The 19,008-nt window shown below is 43.0% G+C and overlaps 2 protein-coding genes across 2 annotated transcripts; both read left to right on the forward strand.

The window, feature by feature from the left end:
- The first annotated feature begins 2,957 nt into the window (after positions 1–2,957).
- On the forward strand, positions 2,958–8,905 carry trabd (TraB domain containing). Its single transcript, XM_071900307.2, has 10 exons — positions 2,958–3,076; positions 3,607–3,647; positions 4,034–4,100; positions 5,024–5,190; positions 5,550–5,690; positions 6,208–6,318; positions 6,443–6,582; positions 7,736–7,908; positions 8,183–8,279; positions 8,406–8,905. The coding sequence occupies exons 2-10, from the start codon at positions 3,624–3,626 to the stop codon at positions 8,575–8,577; spliced, it is 1,092 nt and encodes a 363-aa protein (XP_071756408.1). The 5' UTR covers positions 2,958–3,076; positions 3,607–3,623; the 3' UTR covers positions 8,578–8,905.
- Positions 8,906–11,465: 2,560 nt separating this feature from the next.
- Positions 11,466–18,448, forward strand: selenoo1 (selenoprotein O1). Its single transcript, XM_071900361.2, has 9 exons — positions 11,466–12,145; positions 13,239–13,442; positions 13,647–13,824; positions 14,384–14,514; positions 15,066–15,343; positions 15,597–15,765; positions 15,989–16,174; positions 16,491–16,647; positions 17,079–18,448. The coding sequence occupies exons 1-9, from the start codon at positions 11,580–11,582 to the stop codon at positions 17,301–17,303; spliced, it is 2,094 nt and encodes a 697-aa protein (XP_071756462.2). The 5' UTR covers positions 11,466–11,579; the 3' UTR covers positions 17,304–18,448.
- Positions 18,449–19,008: the final 560 nt, after the last annotated feature.

Raw genomic sequence — 19,008 nt, forward strand, 5'->3', positions numbered from 1 at the left:
TTCTCTTTGAATGAACAACTCACACACTCCTGTGGTGGGTGGATTGGACTGACTGATGAGCAGAAACGGGACAGCAACAGAAACAGAAGGAGAACATGCCGGAAAGCTGGTAGTAAGAGCGGATGACAGAACAGTTACAATTAGATGAGAAAATGATGTAGGTTCATAGAAGATAAACGTGACAGAAGTTAATGTATTTGATAGTGATCACCAGTGTATTGCTGTAGGAAATGATGTCACATTCATGTCTCAGGATGACTGTGTAGAGCCAATCACCCTCCAATGAAACCAGCAGTGATTTGATTCAACAGGGTGCTACAGTGCAGGGTCAAAAAGCCTAATGAAAGGATAATAGGTGGTGAGGGATGAGTGAGCTTTCGAAAAAAAAAAAAAAAACCAACACACACTTCAGAAATGCATACCTGCAAAGAGGACTGCATTATGGCTTCAAACTAAATGTATTTTAAACACATATGATAACGCTTAGTCCCTTTATCCCCATAGCCAAGTAGACAGGTAGCTCACGCAATACACTTGTTGAGATCTGCACAATTAATATGCAAAAGATCACAATATATTTGTGGCAATAATGTATGCGCTTACAGCAACATGTCTTACGGTACACTTACATGTATACACACTGTATATGACTCAGTGTTTGTGGGGTGTTTAAAATATAAAACACACAAGTTTCATGGATTCATCATTGCCATTTCACCACTAATTAGAAAGAGTATCAGATCTTGCCTCTGCTCCATCTGCACTGAATTAATAATAGGAAAATTGGCATATGTCCTATTGTAAGGAACATCAAAAAAAGAACAGACTGACATGTGATCTACAATGAAAGCGAGTCTTTGTGAGAAACACTTCCACTTCAAACTTCAGTATGTCCATATTGCACAGAAGAACTGACAGATGTGTTCAATAGGTACCAGACATCTTTTGATCACCTGGTCAAAAGGCAGTTTTGTGTGTGTTTTCCTCTTGAAGACTTTGATAGCAACTCCAATATAATGAATGGAGCTGGACTCACTGGTAGAGTGACTTTTGTGGTCTGCTGGCTTCTTGTGGGAGTGCTGTGATGTAAAGTGAATGAAGTGATGAGTAGATGTAGAATCGTTCTTCACTCAAAAGTTGATTACATGATGACTAAGCTTTTGATTGTGCTTTACACCATATTACAACTCCATGCTGTTGAAAGAAACGTCATCAGGTGCTGCCGAGTCTGGCTCAGTCTAAATTTCATTCAGTAACCCTGTCTCTCACATTGTGCTGACATCAGCTTGATCACCAAAAAAAGGAACGAATGAATAGTTAGAAAAAATTAGCTGGTAGCGTTGTTATTCATATTAAAAACAAGTATATAAGATATGATAGCAGTTTTCACAGGGAATGAGTCAGTGGACAAGGGGATGAGTGCCTTCCACAACCTCCATACTGATTTCATAAAGGACAGGTACTGTGTCTGCACTGACACACTGATATGACATATACTGTAGTTTTGGACAGTGGTGTTGTCGGGGGTATACCAAGGTAGGCCTTTGCATGGTATACTCTTTCTTTGGGGCATTAAGTAGGCTATTGGTCTGTTTACCATTGACTTGTATTGGAAGACAGCAATTTTCCCCGCTTCCTCAACTACCAGTTAATCCATAGTTTCGCAGAAAACAACATAAATAATTCATCTCATTCACATGACACTGGTTGGCTCAATATCCCCTTGTTAGACTACTCAAGCACACTAAATGCATCCAAAAGCACTTTACGACTTGTAGCACAAGTGTGTGCGAGAGCATGTTATATGTTGTAACACAGCTCTGCTTAAACTGATTTTCTGTGTACACTATCTTAATGAGAGATTTTCACATTGAGTTTGCCACAGAGACAAATCTCAGACATGTCTTGATGTGAGTAAAAACGTTGTGGAGGGAGTCAAGGATTTTGACTGTAATATGTAAAATGTAATAATGAAAATCAATTAAAAAAAATTTGTTTAAATAATTGTGGTTTTTGTGTCCCAACTCCAGACAAAGGTTAATCCAGCGGTTCTCAATCCTGGTCCCCAGGCTTCCAAGAACGAATACACGCATTATTTGTCAGCACCATTTCAACACATAGTAACACATTACTGTGTTTCATGTCTCCAAATGGATTTACGGTTATGCGTTGTCTTCTGAGGCGGGGTCACTTAATGTTGAAAAATGATCCAATTTTATATTACACTGTGTCATATAAAAAGTTTTTAGCCGATGCATAAAATGATGATATCTCTTCAAATGAAAGTAAAAGAGGTTCAACTGTTGGAGTGTGTTTGCCCCTTGGATGTGTGTTGATAGCAGCGCTCCCAGCTAACTGAAGCTACGTCAAGCTCTACAGTGTAAGTGATACAATTTTGAACACAATCAATTGTCATGATAGCAAAAACTAGGAAAATAAGGCTCAGGCTGAAAATAACTGGTGAATACAACTTACTAACAAGCTGGAATTTACCCTTTAAATAAATGGCTGCTGATGCAACATCTGTCTGTATTCCCATGATATTGATATTTTTAAGCAACAAATTGCTGCTCATAACACATTATTTAGTAGAAATTACACATTTGGTTTTTCATTTTCACATAACCAATACATTATGTGCTGGAATGACACACTGGTGTGTTCATTTGCCTAAGAGTGTTTGTGTAGAAATGGTTTACACATTTAATGTGTCTTAACACATATTGTCCCAGGGCGTGGGCTACTCGCCAAATATGGTGAAATTCTAAACAATGTGTCATTTTTAACATATATCTCGTTAGTGTGTGCTGGTTTTCATTCTAACATCAATCATCAATCAGGGACTGGTTTACACCTGGTACGAATACAATAACTAGTGGTAGGATCGAAAACGAGCAGGGGACAAAGATTGAGAACCACTGGGTCAATCAATGACTACAGGTAGCTGGTTGCCAACCGCCGTTAAAAGATGAGGAAGAAGACTACAGGTACCAGAATGCACCGCGGCTGTCAGACAGTCGTGTGCTGCTGCTAGTGAGTGGTGAAGAGCAGACTGACAGACGGGCTGCCTTGCTCTGTAAGTTATATTTCTTTTTAGACAACTATCGTATATATTACCAAACACGTTGTATTTGAGAGTGGCAACATTTAATGGAAAATGTTATTTTTTCCGTGTATGGTTTGACTAGCTGGCGTTAGCGCACTAGCTAGCCTACATTAGCTAGTATCGTTAGCTGTCACCATTCGCTAGCTAGCCAAACCGAAGAGCCTTCAGTAAACGCACAGATGTTTACCAGAAATAATGCTCGGTGGTTAGCAGACCTGCCCAGCAGGTCAGTTAGCTGTGCAAGCTCGCTACTTAATTACAGTTAGTTGCTGTGATGCCCTTGCCAATGTTAAAGTTACGTGTCTCTGAATTATTCTCACAAACAGTGACAGTCACCACTCTTACCAGTGCTGCTAGCGTTAGCTGCGTTAATACAGCTCAGCAAACGATAAGCAACGTCAGCAATTCAGTAACGTTGGACTCTTGTGACTATCAAAAAAACGCATTTTCATTTAGTGTAAGTGTAAATTAGTTTTCATTCTGCCTTCTATTCCACGCAGCTTTCAGTGCTTCAGTCATGGACCAAGACAACAATTCAGAGGTAGAGGTGTGTGTGTGTGTGTGTGTGTGTGTGTGTGTCCGTGAGAGAGAGTGAGATGTTTTGACAGATGTCCTGTTCACACTGGGGTAAGGGGACACACTGGGCAGCTTGTGTATTTTTGAATGACATGGCTGTGTGCTCTGTAAAACACTTACAATGTTAGGTTGTTCTTGTGCTAACTTGTTTCTGTCATGTCCCATGTAAGAAACCTGTAACAAAACTTTTGTACATTGCCCCAACCAGGACAGTAGTTCTGAGCAAGTAGTGCAAGTTTCTCAAATAGACTTGGACAGGAATAAGCTCTTAAGACACCAGCACTTGACATTTTGCACACTTTCGCTCATAGCTATTGATTGATTTTCTAATTTTCTGTCATGTTCTAACAGGATGAGTCAGTCGGCCCATCAGAGGATCCTGCGGAAGAGGAACTGCCTCGCCTTCCTCCAGGACTCTGTAAGTTAGGGTAGGGTTAGGAAAGATGGGTCAGAAAGATATAATAGAATAGAGTAGGAATAGAGTCAATGTATCTGTTGGGTGACATCATCAGCCAAATGCTGGTAAACCTTGTCTGACACTGGTAAGTTTATCTTCCCTGCCATTTACTGTGGCATGTAACCAGACATTTTTTGAAATGTCTTTTCTTTTCTTAAACCCAATCTCCCTGGTAAAATAGTGAAAGTTCTTGAATTCCCCTGCCACTGTGGCCAGTGGAAAGAAATTAGGATTTGCCCACAGTTTTTGTTTAGTGCCCTGCTGCTGTGTGGTGCCCATACTCAGCATAATCATATTTGTCATATCTTAAGAATGCAGTTCTTCCTGAAGGAAAGTGGCACAAAAGAACTGAATGCACAGGCAGTTTCATTTCTTTCTTCAATAATAGCCATAGACTAATGGTGCTTTCTACTTTTTATGTCCCTCCATCATGGTACATGCAGGACATTATGTCGTCATGGTGGCGCCTGTCTGCCTGTAGACTTCTTGTGAACACAATAACTCAAGAACAATACATGATTAATACTTTATACTCACACCACAGGTTCCCCCTACAGAGTAGGCGATCTCAGTAGATTTTGGAGCACCTTGCTGCATAAATTTGCATATTGAGTTTTCCTTGAAACTATTATTACTCATTGATCCTTCAAGATACGGACCTCATATTAATACCACCCATGTGTAATGTGAAGACAAGCATGTTGGCATATAAATATTTATTAAATACTGAAATAATTATTTTAATGATTAGCATAACTGGTCATGTTTAAGATATGGTAATTATGGCAGGACATTAGGCAGCTTAAGTGCCTCTTGTTTCTACTCTTTCCCTCCTGTATTGTCCTGTCCACTAAATAATTCTCCCCTCTGTTGTTCCTGTCTAGCGGATGCTGAGGCAATGGAGCTGCTATGGCAGGTGCGAGCCCAGCGCCGCCAGTCGTCCCCTAACCTCCCGGAGACGGTCACCCGTCTGACGGCCCCTGATGGCAGCCTCCTATACCTGGTGGGCACCGCCCACTTCAGCGACAGCAGCAAAAAGGATGTGGCCACGGTGAGCCAATGATAGTTTACAATAGGATTTTTACAGTGCAATATTCCATTTACACCCCTTTTGAAATGTGATGGCTGTGAATTGTCAGTGAAAATCAGCTTTTCCATGAATGTGGACAAGTGCTGTAGAGTAGCACCTCGAGGTGATGATGAGGTGGCCTGCCTGTAATTACTGTAATTAGGTTGCCATTCCTCTTTTGTGACACATAAACCTGTCTTGTTTTTTCCACACTGATTTTTGTCTTCACTTCATCTTCACTGTTCTCTTGCCATCTGTCTCTCTCTTATTCACCCTCTCTATCTCCCTCTCTTTCTCTCTTATCTTGCATACCCACTGCTCTCTCTCTCTCCCTTCCCCAGACGATCCGTGCGGTGCAGCCAGACGTGGTGGTGGTGGAGCTGTGCCAGTACAGGGTGTCTATGTTGAAGATGGACGAGAATACGCTGCTGAAGGAAGCCAAGGACATCAACCTGGACAAGGTTCAGCAGGCCATCAAACAGGTCAGCCTTTCAGAAGGATGAGAATTAGTACTAGTGGTAGGCTGAAAGAGAGCAAGAGGTAGATGTGGAAGAGGTAGAAAGGGAATAAAAAGGTGAGGGGGGAGGGGCAGAGAGGGGGATGGAGTAACAGTGAGAGAAAGAGACAGAGGGGTATTGGCTGAATAAAGCAGTAATGGTGTTGTTCTGGACTCAGTCCAACTGTAACAGCTCTTATCCTGTGATGTAGAGCAGCAGTGAAGTGGCTCGCAGCATGCACTCTGTAATCATTGTTAATGGAGCAACAAATATCATTGATGCACAAGCAGGATTAAGTGTCAGTAAAGAGCTTTTCCTCTGTTCTGCTCTCATGTTGAGCATTTTGTCTACTCAGTTGCCCTAAAGTACCACTATGCAAGGGCATGGAATTAAAGAAATTTGGCTACTGTCAATAAATTGTAATCCTCAAATTCATAGTATGAGCAGTGGAGGCTCAACTGTTTCTTTGTTTATGCTTATTGCTTCCCTCTGTGTTTGTCAGAATGGGGTGATGTCTGGCCTGATGCAGATTCTCCTGCTGAAAGTTTCAGCTCACATCACAGAGCAACTGGGCATGGCTCCTGGAGGAGAGTTCAGGGAGGCCTTCAAAGAGGTTACACACATACAGACACACACACACAAAATTGATTACTGTATTATGCAAATTGGGTGATAATATCCCCTTTTGTTGTTTATTTTAATTCTGTTTATATTCTTTAATTTTTCTCCCCACACAGGCTGGACGGGTGCCCTTCTGTAAGTTCCACCTAGGGGACCGGCCCATCCCTGTGACGTTCAAGAGGGCCATCGCTGCTCTCAGTCTGTGGCAGAAGGCCCGCCTCGCCTGGGGTCTTTGCTTCCTGTCTGACCCCATTAGGTATCGACTGCCCTCGGTCACTCTTTTCAATACCTCAGTGTCATGTGAGCTTGTTTTCATCAATGTCCATCGTTGGATACTACTGTATAAGGAAGAATAGAGAGATATCATGTTCTTGATTCTCATTAATTAAGAAATCTTTATGCTGCCAAGTTTTGGGGGAAAAGTAAACAGGGAGGTTCCTGGAACCTGTCTTTTTGGCTCAACCAGTTAGTGTACACACAGCACATACAATGGCAGTGAATGGATTCACATGCCACCTCTTGCTATGCTTTTGCATGTCTAGGGTTCTTATGTCTAGGGTTTCCATTTTTTGGAAATTGTGGACAAAATCACAGAATCCAGGTTTAAAAACGGAATTCAGACATTAAATGCAGAACATTACAGAATTGTGAGGTTTGGGGAAAATTGTGGTAGCAAGTAAACAGAAATTATGTTTTGAGCAGTTTCTACCATGAAAACATAAACAAATTATGCATCATGGCAAAAAAGTCCATGCATTTGTCATATGATGATAATGCCCAAAATTTGAAGCGACTGTCATTGACGGTGCCTGTGCAACATTCCACAACAGCCTACATGCTCTTTCACCATACATTTATTTAAAAAACAAAACAAATGTTTGCACAGACTGTTTACAACGCCCACACAGATTTTTCAAAGTATGTGCAGCTCTGCCAATCCAGTCACTTTCAAACTGTTTGCGATCAGTTCTGACTGGTGCTGTGTGCTGGAAGCTCTCTGCATAATGTGAATGTGTGTCCATGATCATCTATTAGTCGTCTTTTAGATGGACCCTCACATTGCCCTTACGCTTTTTGATCTATGAAATGTTTTGGCCTTTGAGGTGGTTCCAAAACTGAGTCTGGGCTGGAAAGTGAGTTTTGAAAGTCACAAAAATTGAGATTACCAGCATTTGAGTATAAAAATGCTTACAAATGTGTGAAAACCTGAATAAATGCAAAAATGGGGACATAAAATGTAATTTCGGAAAATTAAAAAACAGATTTTACACGTCTCTCTCTACTTTTTCCCTATCTTTCTTCAGTGTGTGCTGTCAAAAACAAAATACTTAAGGAGAGCTGATGGCCCTCTCTTAACAAACTAAAATACCTTTACATGCTGACTTACTAACTGTACGTGTGTGTTTCAGTAAAGAGGATGTAGAGAAGTGCAAACAGAAGGACCTGCTGGAGCAGACCATGTCAGAGATGATTGGCGAGTTTCCTGCTCTCCACCAGACCATTGTGGCCGAGAGAGACATCTACCTCACACACACGCTCCGCCAGGCTGCACGCTGTGTGGAGGCTCCCCCTAATGCCCAGAGTGCGTATTACACCATTCATTCAGCCACCAACCCATCTTTCTAGTTTGTTTAATCTTGTGTAACATCACATCGATTTTTCGATCTGTCCGACCCTATCTTTTACTCCACCTAACTAAACTTTGTGTCTTTTTTCCCTTGACATGTGCATAAGATAATGGTCAATCTTATCTAACAAAACATTGGTTGTAATTAACAATAGAAATATAGTGTAGCTGGTTGTCGGAGTGGTTGTCAGATGCTTTTTGTAACCGTACATTCTGTCTTCCTCTGTAGAAGTGCCTGCTGTTGTGGTGGGAGTGGTTGGGATGGGTCATGTCCCAGGCATAGAAAGAAATTGGGACAAGCAGCTCAACATTCATGAGATCATGAGGTATGTTTTTGTGTCATATTGTTTTGACATTATACGACATAGATGGTCAGTAATAGAATCACTTAAAATGTATATGATTTTACATAACAGTTTCACAGCTGCTCTCTCTCTCTCTCTCTCCCTCAGTGTTGCACCTCCCTCACGCTTCGGCCAGGTCTTGTGCACAGTCATAAAGGGTGTCATGATAGGAATGCTGGGATATGCCTGTTATCGTGCTGGAGGGGGTTTAGGTAGAGCCGTACTGTCTTTCCCTGCTGTCCAGTCGTTACTGGAGAGTCTGCAGCCGCCCTCTGCTTGACCCCGGTCCTCTTCCCTAACCCCCGCATCTGTGACACGATTCTTGAAATATTAAAACAATGCATCTATCACCAATGGCCTTAACTACAGGAGGTGAGGCTGGAGGAAAGGGTTCACCGGCCCACGCTATGAACTAACAAGGACCTCAGGGGGTCTCAGAGCCTCCCACCTCGTATTGATGTCCCTGTAGACACAGCAGGGTCGTACTGCCAAAGAAACCATGACAGTACTCTTCATTTTCTGTCATATTTTGAGCAAAACCTGGATTTTGTAAGGTTTACAAATGCCAATTATTCTTTTTGCGTAGATTTGCCGTTTTCCCCACCATTCCTTTTTAATGACTTTAACACACATGACTTTTTTTCTTGACATGAGTGATTGCTTTGACAAGCGCCATCTTTAGGCTGTATGAGGTGTCATCTTCAGTCGCCTGCCCTGATATGTTTGAGCCATTTTCTGAGAGGCACACTTTTCTAATACTGTCTCCTCCTTATTCCTTCTTGGATCCTGGCGCCAACCAAAATTTGTGGTTATTGGCCCATTGCAAGTCCAGCACTTTATAAGAGATTAGGTAGTCTTGTACATACAAGTGAAAGGAAAAAGAAAGTAAACAAAAAGTAAATTATAGTATACAAAGGCAAACCAAGAAATGTTAAGTGCATAATGTTAGTACCCTATAAAAACCTTCAATTTATCCAATTGGTGCTGACACCCTAACCCTATCATACCAACCCCTTTTTAAAATGCAAGTGTCAAAAATGCATGAACATTAATTGTAAAGTCAACTTTTCTTTTCTTTCTTTCATGACTCCTGAAAAGTCAACTTTTTAAAATGCATATTCTTTCCAGGTCACCTACAGGATTAACATAAAGCAAGATTAATTGATTTCCCAACTGCACGGTCCTGCCCACATCAACAGACAAGTGCCTCATATTGCAGTTCTAAGGGCTTCATGGTGAATTCAATGGAAAAATCCAGAAAGGCAAAAATGTATGTAATATGCATCTTACACATACTTCAACCAAATGGTTAATGCAAGTTCATAAGATTCTGTACTTATATTACTGATAGATATTTTGAATGAATTACCATAATATAGGCCTATTTTTATGAATACTGTTGGCCTAAATGTGGATATTTAGTTGTTTGTGTTCTCTTGATTTGAATTGAAATGGTACCATGGGCCCTACATTTTATAATCACTCATACATTCAGCGGAAACCTGACATGGGATTGGCTTAAATGTGCCTCAGGATGAGCAATGCATTTACTTTGTGATTTGTATATTTGATTGTACCTCCAATATGAGGCACCTTCAAATTGTTTTGCTTGAAACACAACTGGCTCTGTCTGAGTAACGGCTCATACTGGATATAAAAATATGCACCTTGTAAAGAAAGCCATCTATAAAAACCTCAACATGGGAACATCTGACATTCAGAATAGCTACATGCTTCTATGATATGTACCCCTATGCATTCTTAGCACTTCCAGTCTCTGATTGTAAAATAGCATGTGGAAGCGGAGTCATTGAATAGATTGTTTCCCTCAAATTGTGGATAGAACTTGACCATAATACATTTTCTCAATAGAATTCCCATTCAGGGAAAGTTGTTGTGGTCTTGTTTTATCTATATGAAGGAAACTGATAATGAGTGAGATGGGTAAGGGTTGGGAGTTAAAGCCTTACACTGCTATCACTGCTGCTGCCTTTGACCCTCAGATTGCCTCCACTGCTGAGGCTTATCATCAGCGTTGACCTGTGCCCCTAGTACGGTGTGTGTTGCACATGTGTAAAACTGACTGGATGAGATCTATGTCTATAATTTGGGAGGTTTTCCCACAGCGCAACAGTCTGAATGAGCGGTTCATGTGGATACAAGGCTATAAACATTGATTTTGAATAAGGTGTTGATTTCCAGATCTAGTCCTGACTCTGAGCTGAAATAATTGTATGTACAGTACTAATCCTTTAGAGGTATTTATAGGAGATATTAAAATATAGCTTGGTTACTGTGTTAAATTTGTAAAATGGGTCAGTGAGTTAATGGGGAACTTGAATGATTGAAGCATTTTGATCTTAGAATGTCTTGCCAAGTTATTAAGACTCACTGCAAAGTATCCACACCCTGCCATCCCCTTAATTACATTAAACTCAGATAATCTATATCTTCAAATGGTACATTAATTCTCTTGCTGGAGTGAGAAATAAGAACGGTGAAAATTAAGGATGTCTCCTGGTCCCTCAGCAGCATAATGCAGTTTAAGTCGAAAATGTCTGTTTCCCACTCATATCATTTCCAAAGGTGTTATCTGTGTTTGACTGTTGTCGAGAGAAAGCCGTATGAATGCCTGTATATGTTGTCTCCAACAAGGTGTCTTTCCCACGTCCTTCAATAGTATTGTCATTGTTAACAAACCAAACATTGAAGCCTAAATTCTGTATTGAATTGTACAACGTTTTAAGTAAAGATAAACTATAGTTGCCTCAACTGACCCTTTGCCTTTTTTCACCCTGTAGCATATCACTGTGCACAGATCTCAACATCATATGCACTTATAACTTTGATAACCAAGCTGTCTGAGGAACATTTTTATGACCATACTTAGTGACATATTGTATCGTATAAGGTCAGTACATTATGTGTTGGGATTGGCGTAAGGATAACATTATTTCACTGCATACTTGGAAATCTTACCCTATCATTGGGTGCAGTCGTTTAAGGACTCCCGGTCGGACACTGACACCGACTGGGCGGAGTCTGCACTTGATTTTGAAAGCCTGCTCGCTCTGAATCAGCGGGGAGCGAACCTCCTTCACATTTATTTAAGTCTCGGTGTCTAGTGTTTGGTTCCGCCTTTAACGTCGTTTCCAGTAGGACCAATAATAATGTAACACCACCCATTACAAGTATCCGCTGTCTGTTGCAGGATTATGAAAGCATGATTCGGAAATATTTTCCTGCGCAGGCGACTATAAACAGACAGATGGCCTTGGTTCGATGGCTTATTTTATGGCAGGTGTTCGTCTGACAGCAGCACGCGTTTCTGGCCCCGGTGTGGTTCTGATCAGACTTCTCGGTAACGTTACCGTCGGGATGGACGACATGGGACTGGTGATGAGTCGATCCCCGCTGGAGCGGCTCGACTTCGACAACGTCGCCCTGAAGAAACTTCCCCTGGACCCGTCAGAGGACCCGGGGGTGCGGATGGTGAAAGGAGCGTGTTTCTCCCGGGTCAAACCGCAGCCGCTGACCAATCCCCGGTTCGTGGCGGTTTCGGATGAAGCCCTGGCGCTGCTCGGGCTCAGCGGGGAGGAGGTCATGGACGATCCGCTCGGCCCGGAGTATCTAAGCGGCTCCAAAGTGATGCCGGGGTCCGATCCCGCCGCACACTGCTACTGCGGACACCAGTTTGGCCAGTTCGCCGGACAGCTGGGGGACGGGGCAGCCTGCTATCTGGGCGGGGTGAAGGTGCCGGCCGGGCAAAGTCCCGACCTGCTGCAGGACAATCCAAGCGGCCTGTGGGAGATTCAGGTGAAGGGAGCTGGACTGACGCCTTACTCCAGGTGCGAGAGGTTTTGCAGTCTCTTAAACACTGAATCAGTCATTACCATGGGCAGTTTGTGCAGAGCTAGAATAAGATGTTGAGACATTTTACCCACTGATTTCCATACATTCATTGGGCCTAGGACCTGATTTTACACACCACTCTACACTGAGTGTACAACATTCTAGGGTCATTTATGAACACTGGTGGTGAATCCGGGTAAAAGTCATTAGCCCACATTCATTTCCCTTTACCTATCTATACCAATCACAAATGTGATAGCGTTTCTAGGACTGTAACGTTGCAGGTTGAGGAAGTATTATTCGCCACAGACTATCGGTAAGGATACGGGAAACAGGATGAGGTCACTTAGATTTCAGTTCATTTAAGGTAGGCTACGTAACAGGAACGTAATGTGATGTAACTATGTGTCTCAGTTATATCACTACAAATCAGTGCACTATATAATCACACCTCATGGATGCGCATTTAAGCATACAACGAAATAAACAGAGATACGCTACATACTGGCAAGAGGACATTTATATATGTATAGGCATTAGTGTAATAAATACACCCAAAATAATTCGGGATAAGTGATACATCCTTAACGAGCCTATGGCGCACTTAGCTGGCAGCCTCGTGGAGGAAGTGGCTAAATTAACTCTACCTCATTACAGCTTTACGCACATCCAGTAACTCATAAACTAAGTTCCAGTAGGAACAAAGGTTAGACACTTACTTTTTTTGTCAATGACGCACACGACTTGTTAAGACAGAACTGGAGCTGGGTTTCTATAAATAACAGAAGATTTATTAGAACTCTACTCTGCTGGAATGCTGCTCTGTAGATAAGACGCACTGCGCTTCCCGTGTGGATGATTTGCGGCTGTCGCAAAACAGCGCACTGCACACACCTGTCTCACCCCTTTTGTACAACAAAGGAGGAAATCTAGGTAAAGATAAGCAGACGAGTTAGAGAAGGATTCTAAAGTTTTATTACTTAAGGTGTGGATTGTGCAAAAAGGGCTGCAACTCACCGTCAGCAAGGAAGATGTCCCCGATATTCTGAACATTAAGTGTATTCTGTCCCCCTCCCCTCTCCTCCCTAGACAAGCTGATGGCCGCAAGGTGCTGCGCTCCAGCATCAGGGAGTTCCTGTGCAGCGAGGCGATCTTCTTCCTGGGTGTTCCCACCACCAGAGCGGGCTCAGTCGTGACCTCGGACAGCACGGTCATACGGGACGTGTACTACAGTGGGAACCCCCGCCATGAGAGATGCTCCGTGGTCCTCCGCATCGCCCCCACCTTCCTCAGGTGAGTGTCCCCGTCCATCTCTCATGGTACGATGTGAAAGGCACTACCTGGACGTTTGAGCTCCTTGAGCAAGCAGCAAGTATGCACACAATAGCTGTTTGTCTTGTCTTATTTGTCTTGTATTCTGTCTACCAAGTAATTGTTTACTCTGTATCTTGCTTGTGTGTGTGTGTGTGTGTGCATGATTGTGCATCGTGCGAGCAGGTTTGGATCCTTCGAGATCTTTAAGCCGGCTGATGAGTACACAGGCCGACAGGGTCCCAGCTATGGACGCGATGAAATCAGAGGTCAGATGATGGATTATGTCATTGAGATGTTCTACCCCGAGATCCAGCAGAACCACCCAGACAGGGTGGAGAGGAACGTGGCTTTCTTCAGAGAGGTAAGGGGCACCGACTCCCAGATCATCCACACACAAGTCTCAAAAATAAGACTCAAAACTGCACTCTAGCAATAGCCATAAGTCCAATATGAAACAATGTAATGAGTCATGACTTGATTTAATAATAGGTCAATTGTTTTTGTAAGATTTACTCAAATCAGTATGTAGCCTGTTGTGGTTCAAGGCCTGACCTTTTTGTTTGGAGCCAAGAACACTTGGATCCTCTTATCCTGTTAAGCTGCTGCAGACGGTTCAGTTCAGTTCATGTGCTGAGTCACTGGGCCCTCTGCTTTCTATTAGATTAAAATATTAACAAGGCATTACCTTCTGGACAGAGACATTTGACATTTCCTCATCTAATCAATGAGAAAGAATATCATCTATCCTCCTTCAGTGTTGTTATGTTTTTCCTTTGTGTGAGTTACAGAGAGAGAGAGACAGATTTGTTTCTTATGTCACATAGGGTTGTGACTTTTTTGGTTCAAAATGTCAGTTTTTTAGACACACAACTCATTCATCTGTAATGGGAGGTTACTGTTTTCTGTTGTCCTGCATGTAGGTGGTGCTGCGTACAGCTCGACTCGTGGCCCAGTGGCAGTGCGTAGGATTCTGCCATGGAGTCCTGAACACCGACAACATGAGCATTCTGGGACTCACGCTGGACTACGGTCCATACGGCTTTATGGACAGGTCAGATGTCTTACAGAATGTTTATGGTCAAAGAGAGTGGACTGTTAATCAGGGTTATTTTTGCACAGCTACAGAATGTATCAACCATACGACAGGAATGCCATACCTGTCTGAGTGGTCAAACTCCACTGCCTGTAGATTTGCCCTTTTTGCCCAAATACAATTCTGGTGTTTGGTGTGGACACTTCTCCACCTTCAGGAAGTCAAGAATCAAAACTTAAAAGTGAAATACAAACCTGTCTCCTAAACAGCAGTGAATGAGCTGGACTCACCAACGTTAATTGTCAAAAGAATGATGTACTAATGCACAAATGGTGACCATAGAGGACATCAGGCTATGCCGTCATAAATCTACAGGACCATCAGACAGGCAGCAACATGCACCAGTCACCCTGTTACATGATTTCTGGGTATTGAATATCAAACTTTTCAATCAGTTACCTCTTGCTGCCACTTGGGGCCGCCAGCGTGCAAATTTGCCTAATGCAGCTTTAACTTCATTCTTAATTATTCATCAGATTTTCTAAAATGTCTTCACTTATCCCTCCCAGGTTTGATCCAGATTTCATTTGCAATGCCTCGGACAACTCCGGCCGCTACTCCTACCAGGCCCAGCCGGCTGTATGCAGGTGGAACCTGGTGAAGCTAGCGGAGGCCCTCGCCCCGGAGCTGCCGCCGGACCGGGCCAAGGCCGTCATGGAAGAATACATGGATCTCTACAACGGCTTCTACCTGGGGAACATGAGGAAGAAGCTGGGCTTGCTGAGGAAGGAAGAACCTGAGGATGAGATGCTGATCACTGAGCTGCTGCAGACCATGCACAACACAGGTTGGATGAGAGTGGCAGAGCATTATATATTGCATGACATGTACGGAGGAGGCCACAGAGTCTTTGGAGAGATCATATTATGTTCTAGTGAGAGGAGATTCACAATACATTCTATACAGACTTTATATTGCTTATTGAACATAAACAGCATAAACAACTACTGGTACAGCCGGACCAAGTGACATATTTTACCATTATTGTCTGGAAATTGACTCACTCTCTCTGGTCCCCACCTCTTCTGTCCCCCCTGCAGGCGCCGACTTCACCAACACCTTCCGCAGCTTGAGTCAGATCTCCTGTCCCACCGAGGCAGAAGGTGAGGGAGAGGAGGGCGTTGTCAAACAAGCCACAGACCTGCTGCTGGAGCAGTGTGCCTCCCTAGAGGAGCTCAAGGCCGCCAACAAACCAACTATGGATCCACGGTGAGCAAGTCAAGGCAGCTGCAGACCGCTCACACTATTCATAAGTTATGACTGACTTCATGCCGTGTCATACAGAACCTAGTTAACATGTCAGAGTGACTGTGGGCCACTTTGGTTGAGTTGATAACAAGGCAGTGGGATAGACACAGAGCACAGATCATTGTTTCTCCTTTGTTCAGCTCTTTTGCTCTTAACGCTTCCCTTGTCTGTCTGTTGTTGACAGTGAGCTGGCGATGCTGTTGTCAATGGCCCAGAGCAGCCCGTCACTATTCCACATGATCTCAGACAGGAAGACAATAGCCAGACATCTAGAGAAGCTCAGCAAACTGAAAGACCTGATGGAGACCAGCCAGGAAGAGCTGAGGACCAAACACGCTGAGGAGTGGACCCGCTGGATCACCTGCTACAGGTAGAGGGATGAAGATTAATTAGATTGGTGTAGAATTAGGCCCAGAAAGGAGAAAGGGAGGAAGAAATGCAATTGACATGTAAAACAAGAGTAGAGGGAGTGGAGGAACTGTACAACAGACAAAATTAAGCCTGGAGGGAGAAAAGCAAGGAGGGGACGAGAAAGATGTTGGGTGGTTGAAGATGGGCGGAAGTGTGACTGATAAAGGGGCAGACAGAGGGAGGAGGAAATGGGGGGGGGGGGGGTGCTGCCTCTGTCGTTCCGTTGCTGCGGTGACTCATGGGCTGTTTTTGACTGAGTGTTATCACTGCTGCAGGAAGCGTCTGGCTCGTGAGTTGGAGGGCCAGAGCGACGTCCAGGCGGCGCAGGAGGAGAGGGTGAGGGTGATGGACAGCACCAACCCGCGCGTGGTGCTCCGGAACTACATTGCCCAGAATGCAATAGAGGCTGCTGAGAATGGAGAGTTCTCTGAGGTCAGGCTGTGATGCACGGTGATGTTTTTGTCAAACTCACTAGGTTAAAAACTTAATAGAATGTAATGTACTTTTTTTATATTTGAGTGTCAATTTACTCTTATGCTGTAAGTGTGTGTTTGCTTTGCATTTGCAGTTAGAAAAGTCATTAAAAAAAACTTTTTTGCCAGTGATACCACATGCATTTAATGGTTTATCAGAAGATGTTTCTACTTAAGTCACATTTTCATATGAATAATGAATCCAAAACTAACATTGCATTTGTGAGAGAAATCTCAGGTAGCAATATGTGGTCAGAAAATACATCCTGTTAATTCCCGGCAACTTAGAACTTCCTCATTTAAGTTCAACATGATCCCCTTTTGCTGTCTCCAGCCTTGTGTTTCACTTTCATGGTTTTCACCTGCTCTCTCTCCCTGTCTGTACGGTAGGTCCAGCGGGTGCTCAAGCTCCTGGAGAAGCCTTTCTCTTCCCAGCCCGGTCTGGAGCTTCCCGCATGGATGGGCCAAGCTGGGGCAAAGCAGCAGGGAGAGAGAGACGAGGGAGAGGATGAGCAGCAAGAGGCGGCGTCTACATCAGCCGACAAAAATCCTGTTCCCTATGACAGCAAGCCCCCAGCCTGGGCACGCGAAATCTGCGTTAGCTGATCTTCGTAATGCCTTCCTCGACAGTTAGCTAGCCTGCCTAAAGTGATAGAGAGAGTTGATTGGTCTTTCCCTCATATGTCTTTTAATGCCCCTCCCCTCTGTTACCTTCACTGTAACAGCTCTCTCTATTGCTTCGGCAGGCTGTGTCATGGAAGGCAGCATGAGGCAAGACACCCCAAAGGCAAAATAGTCAATACACTAGCTAAGCAGAGAGGGAATGAGTTGAGGTTTGTTGCTAAATATATATTCGCTAAATATATATTATTACAAATATGAAATCGCCATGTCTGATGTGAAGCTATTTACCATCTGTTAAACTTTGCAAAGAAACTTGTTCCCTCACTGCTTTGTGTTTGGCTAGTTATTAATGAAGACTCAGGCAACCAGTCCTACAGTGACCTGTCTGAGTCTGACAAACCAGGGAGTGTCACCTCAATATTTACCAAATATGATGTGTGTGTGAGAGTGAGTAGATGATGAAAAGTATGTTTTGTGGGGATGTATGAGAGTGAAAGGGAGTATTCACACTTGATTGACTAAGCCGCAGCAGATAACACGCACAGTATACTCACAACATAATAGAAGACATCGCCTTTTGCCATTGTCATAGTAGCATTTTCATAGGCATTGAACCACACAACGTCACATTATGTAGTCTGTTATCTCATATATTTGAGAACATATTCAGGAAGCATTGGAACTGCCATTGTTAACCAGAGTCAAGTCAAGAAAAAAATGGGAACTGTATGTTTGACTGTTAAGTGAATTTGTGACCATACAAACTGTTATAATGGAAAAGAAACGGGAAATGAAATAATGGGGGAAAAAATCATTAAATCCCACTTATTACTTTGTCTGGGCTGCAGTGACTGCTGATGGGGCCGATCACTGATCACATCTCCTGTTATCTGAATCACGGTCGATCTTTGAGGAGATTCTTGGTGGGATCAGAGATGATCTGTTGGTTTGACAAAAGAGTGCCGAGAAAGCCATCAAACCTTCACTTTTTTGCTAAAATGATGTGACAAATTGACATGAAATGAGATTACAGTTGCTATAGAGTTTTATTTTTCCTTAATAAATAAGAGATATACAATTGAGAGCTTCTTCAGTTATAACCTTAACCTTTCCAAATAAATTACACTGTCAGTAAACATGTGTGTACACTGTGTGTTCTTATTTTCATTATGTTGCTGAATGCATACCTGCCATGACTTTAATTTCTGGAACTGAACTCCACCTCTAAGTGTGTGTTATATAACTTTACTTGGGATAGACTGATGTTTCCATTCAGCTATTCACAGTAGATTGCTCCATAATGATATAGATAAACCTTTAGATTTTTCTATTTATTGAAATGTCATATAGGCTTGGGCCTTTCAGTTTGACTGCTCCCGTCAACATGTTGGCTGATTTTGTACAAATGTATATTGTTTCTTAGTTGTGTGTTGCCCGGCGCATTCATGCAGTGTAGTGTTTCTCTAACCGCATAGTTGCGTGTGGAATGTCAACACCCCTGGGCGTCAGGCGCTGACGCACAGGTCCCAGCAAGCCCTGAGCATACCTTACCCCCACACCTGGTTAAAGGCATACGAAATGTGTTTCAGACATGTTCATGTTTACACAGTTTAAGACTACTGGCAATGCGGAATAAACAGTAATTCAGTTCCCATGTAACTAGGGCATACAGGGTTGGTTGTGATCCAAAATGCGC

Source organism: Centroberyx gerrardi, chromosome 4 (assembly GCF_048128805.1).
Source record: "Centroberyx gerrardi isolate f3 chromosome 4, fCenGer3.hap1.cur.20231027, whole genome shotgun sequence".
In the NCBI taxonomy this organism is placed as follows: domain Eukaryota; kingdom Metazoa; phylum Chordata; class Actinopteri; order Beryciformes; family Berycidae; genus Centroberyx; species Centroberyx gerrardi.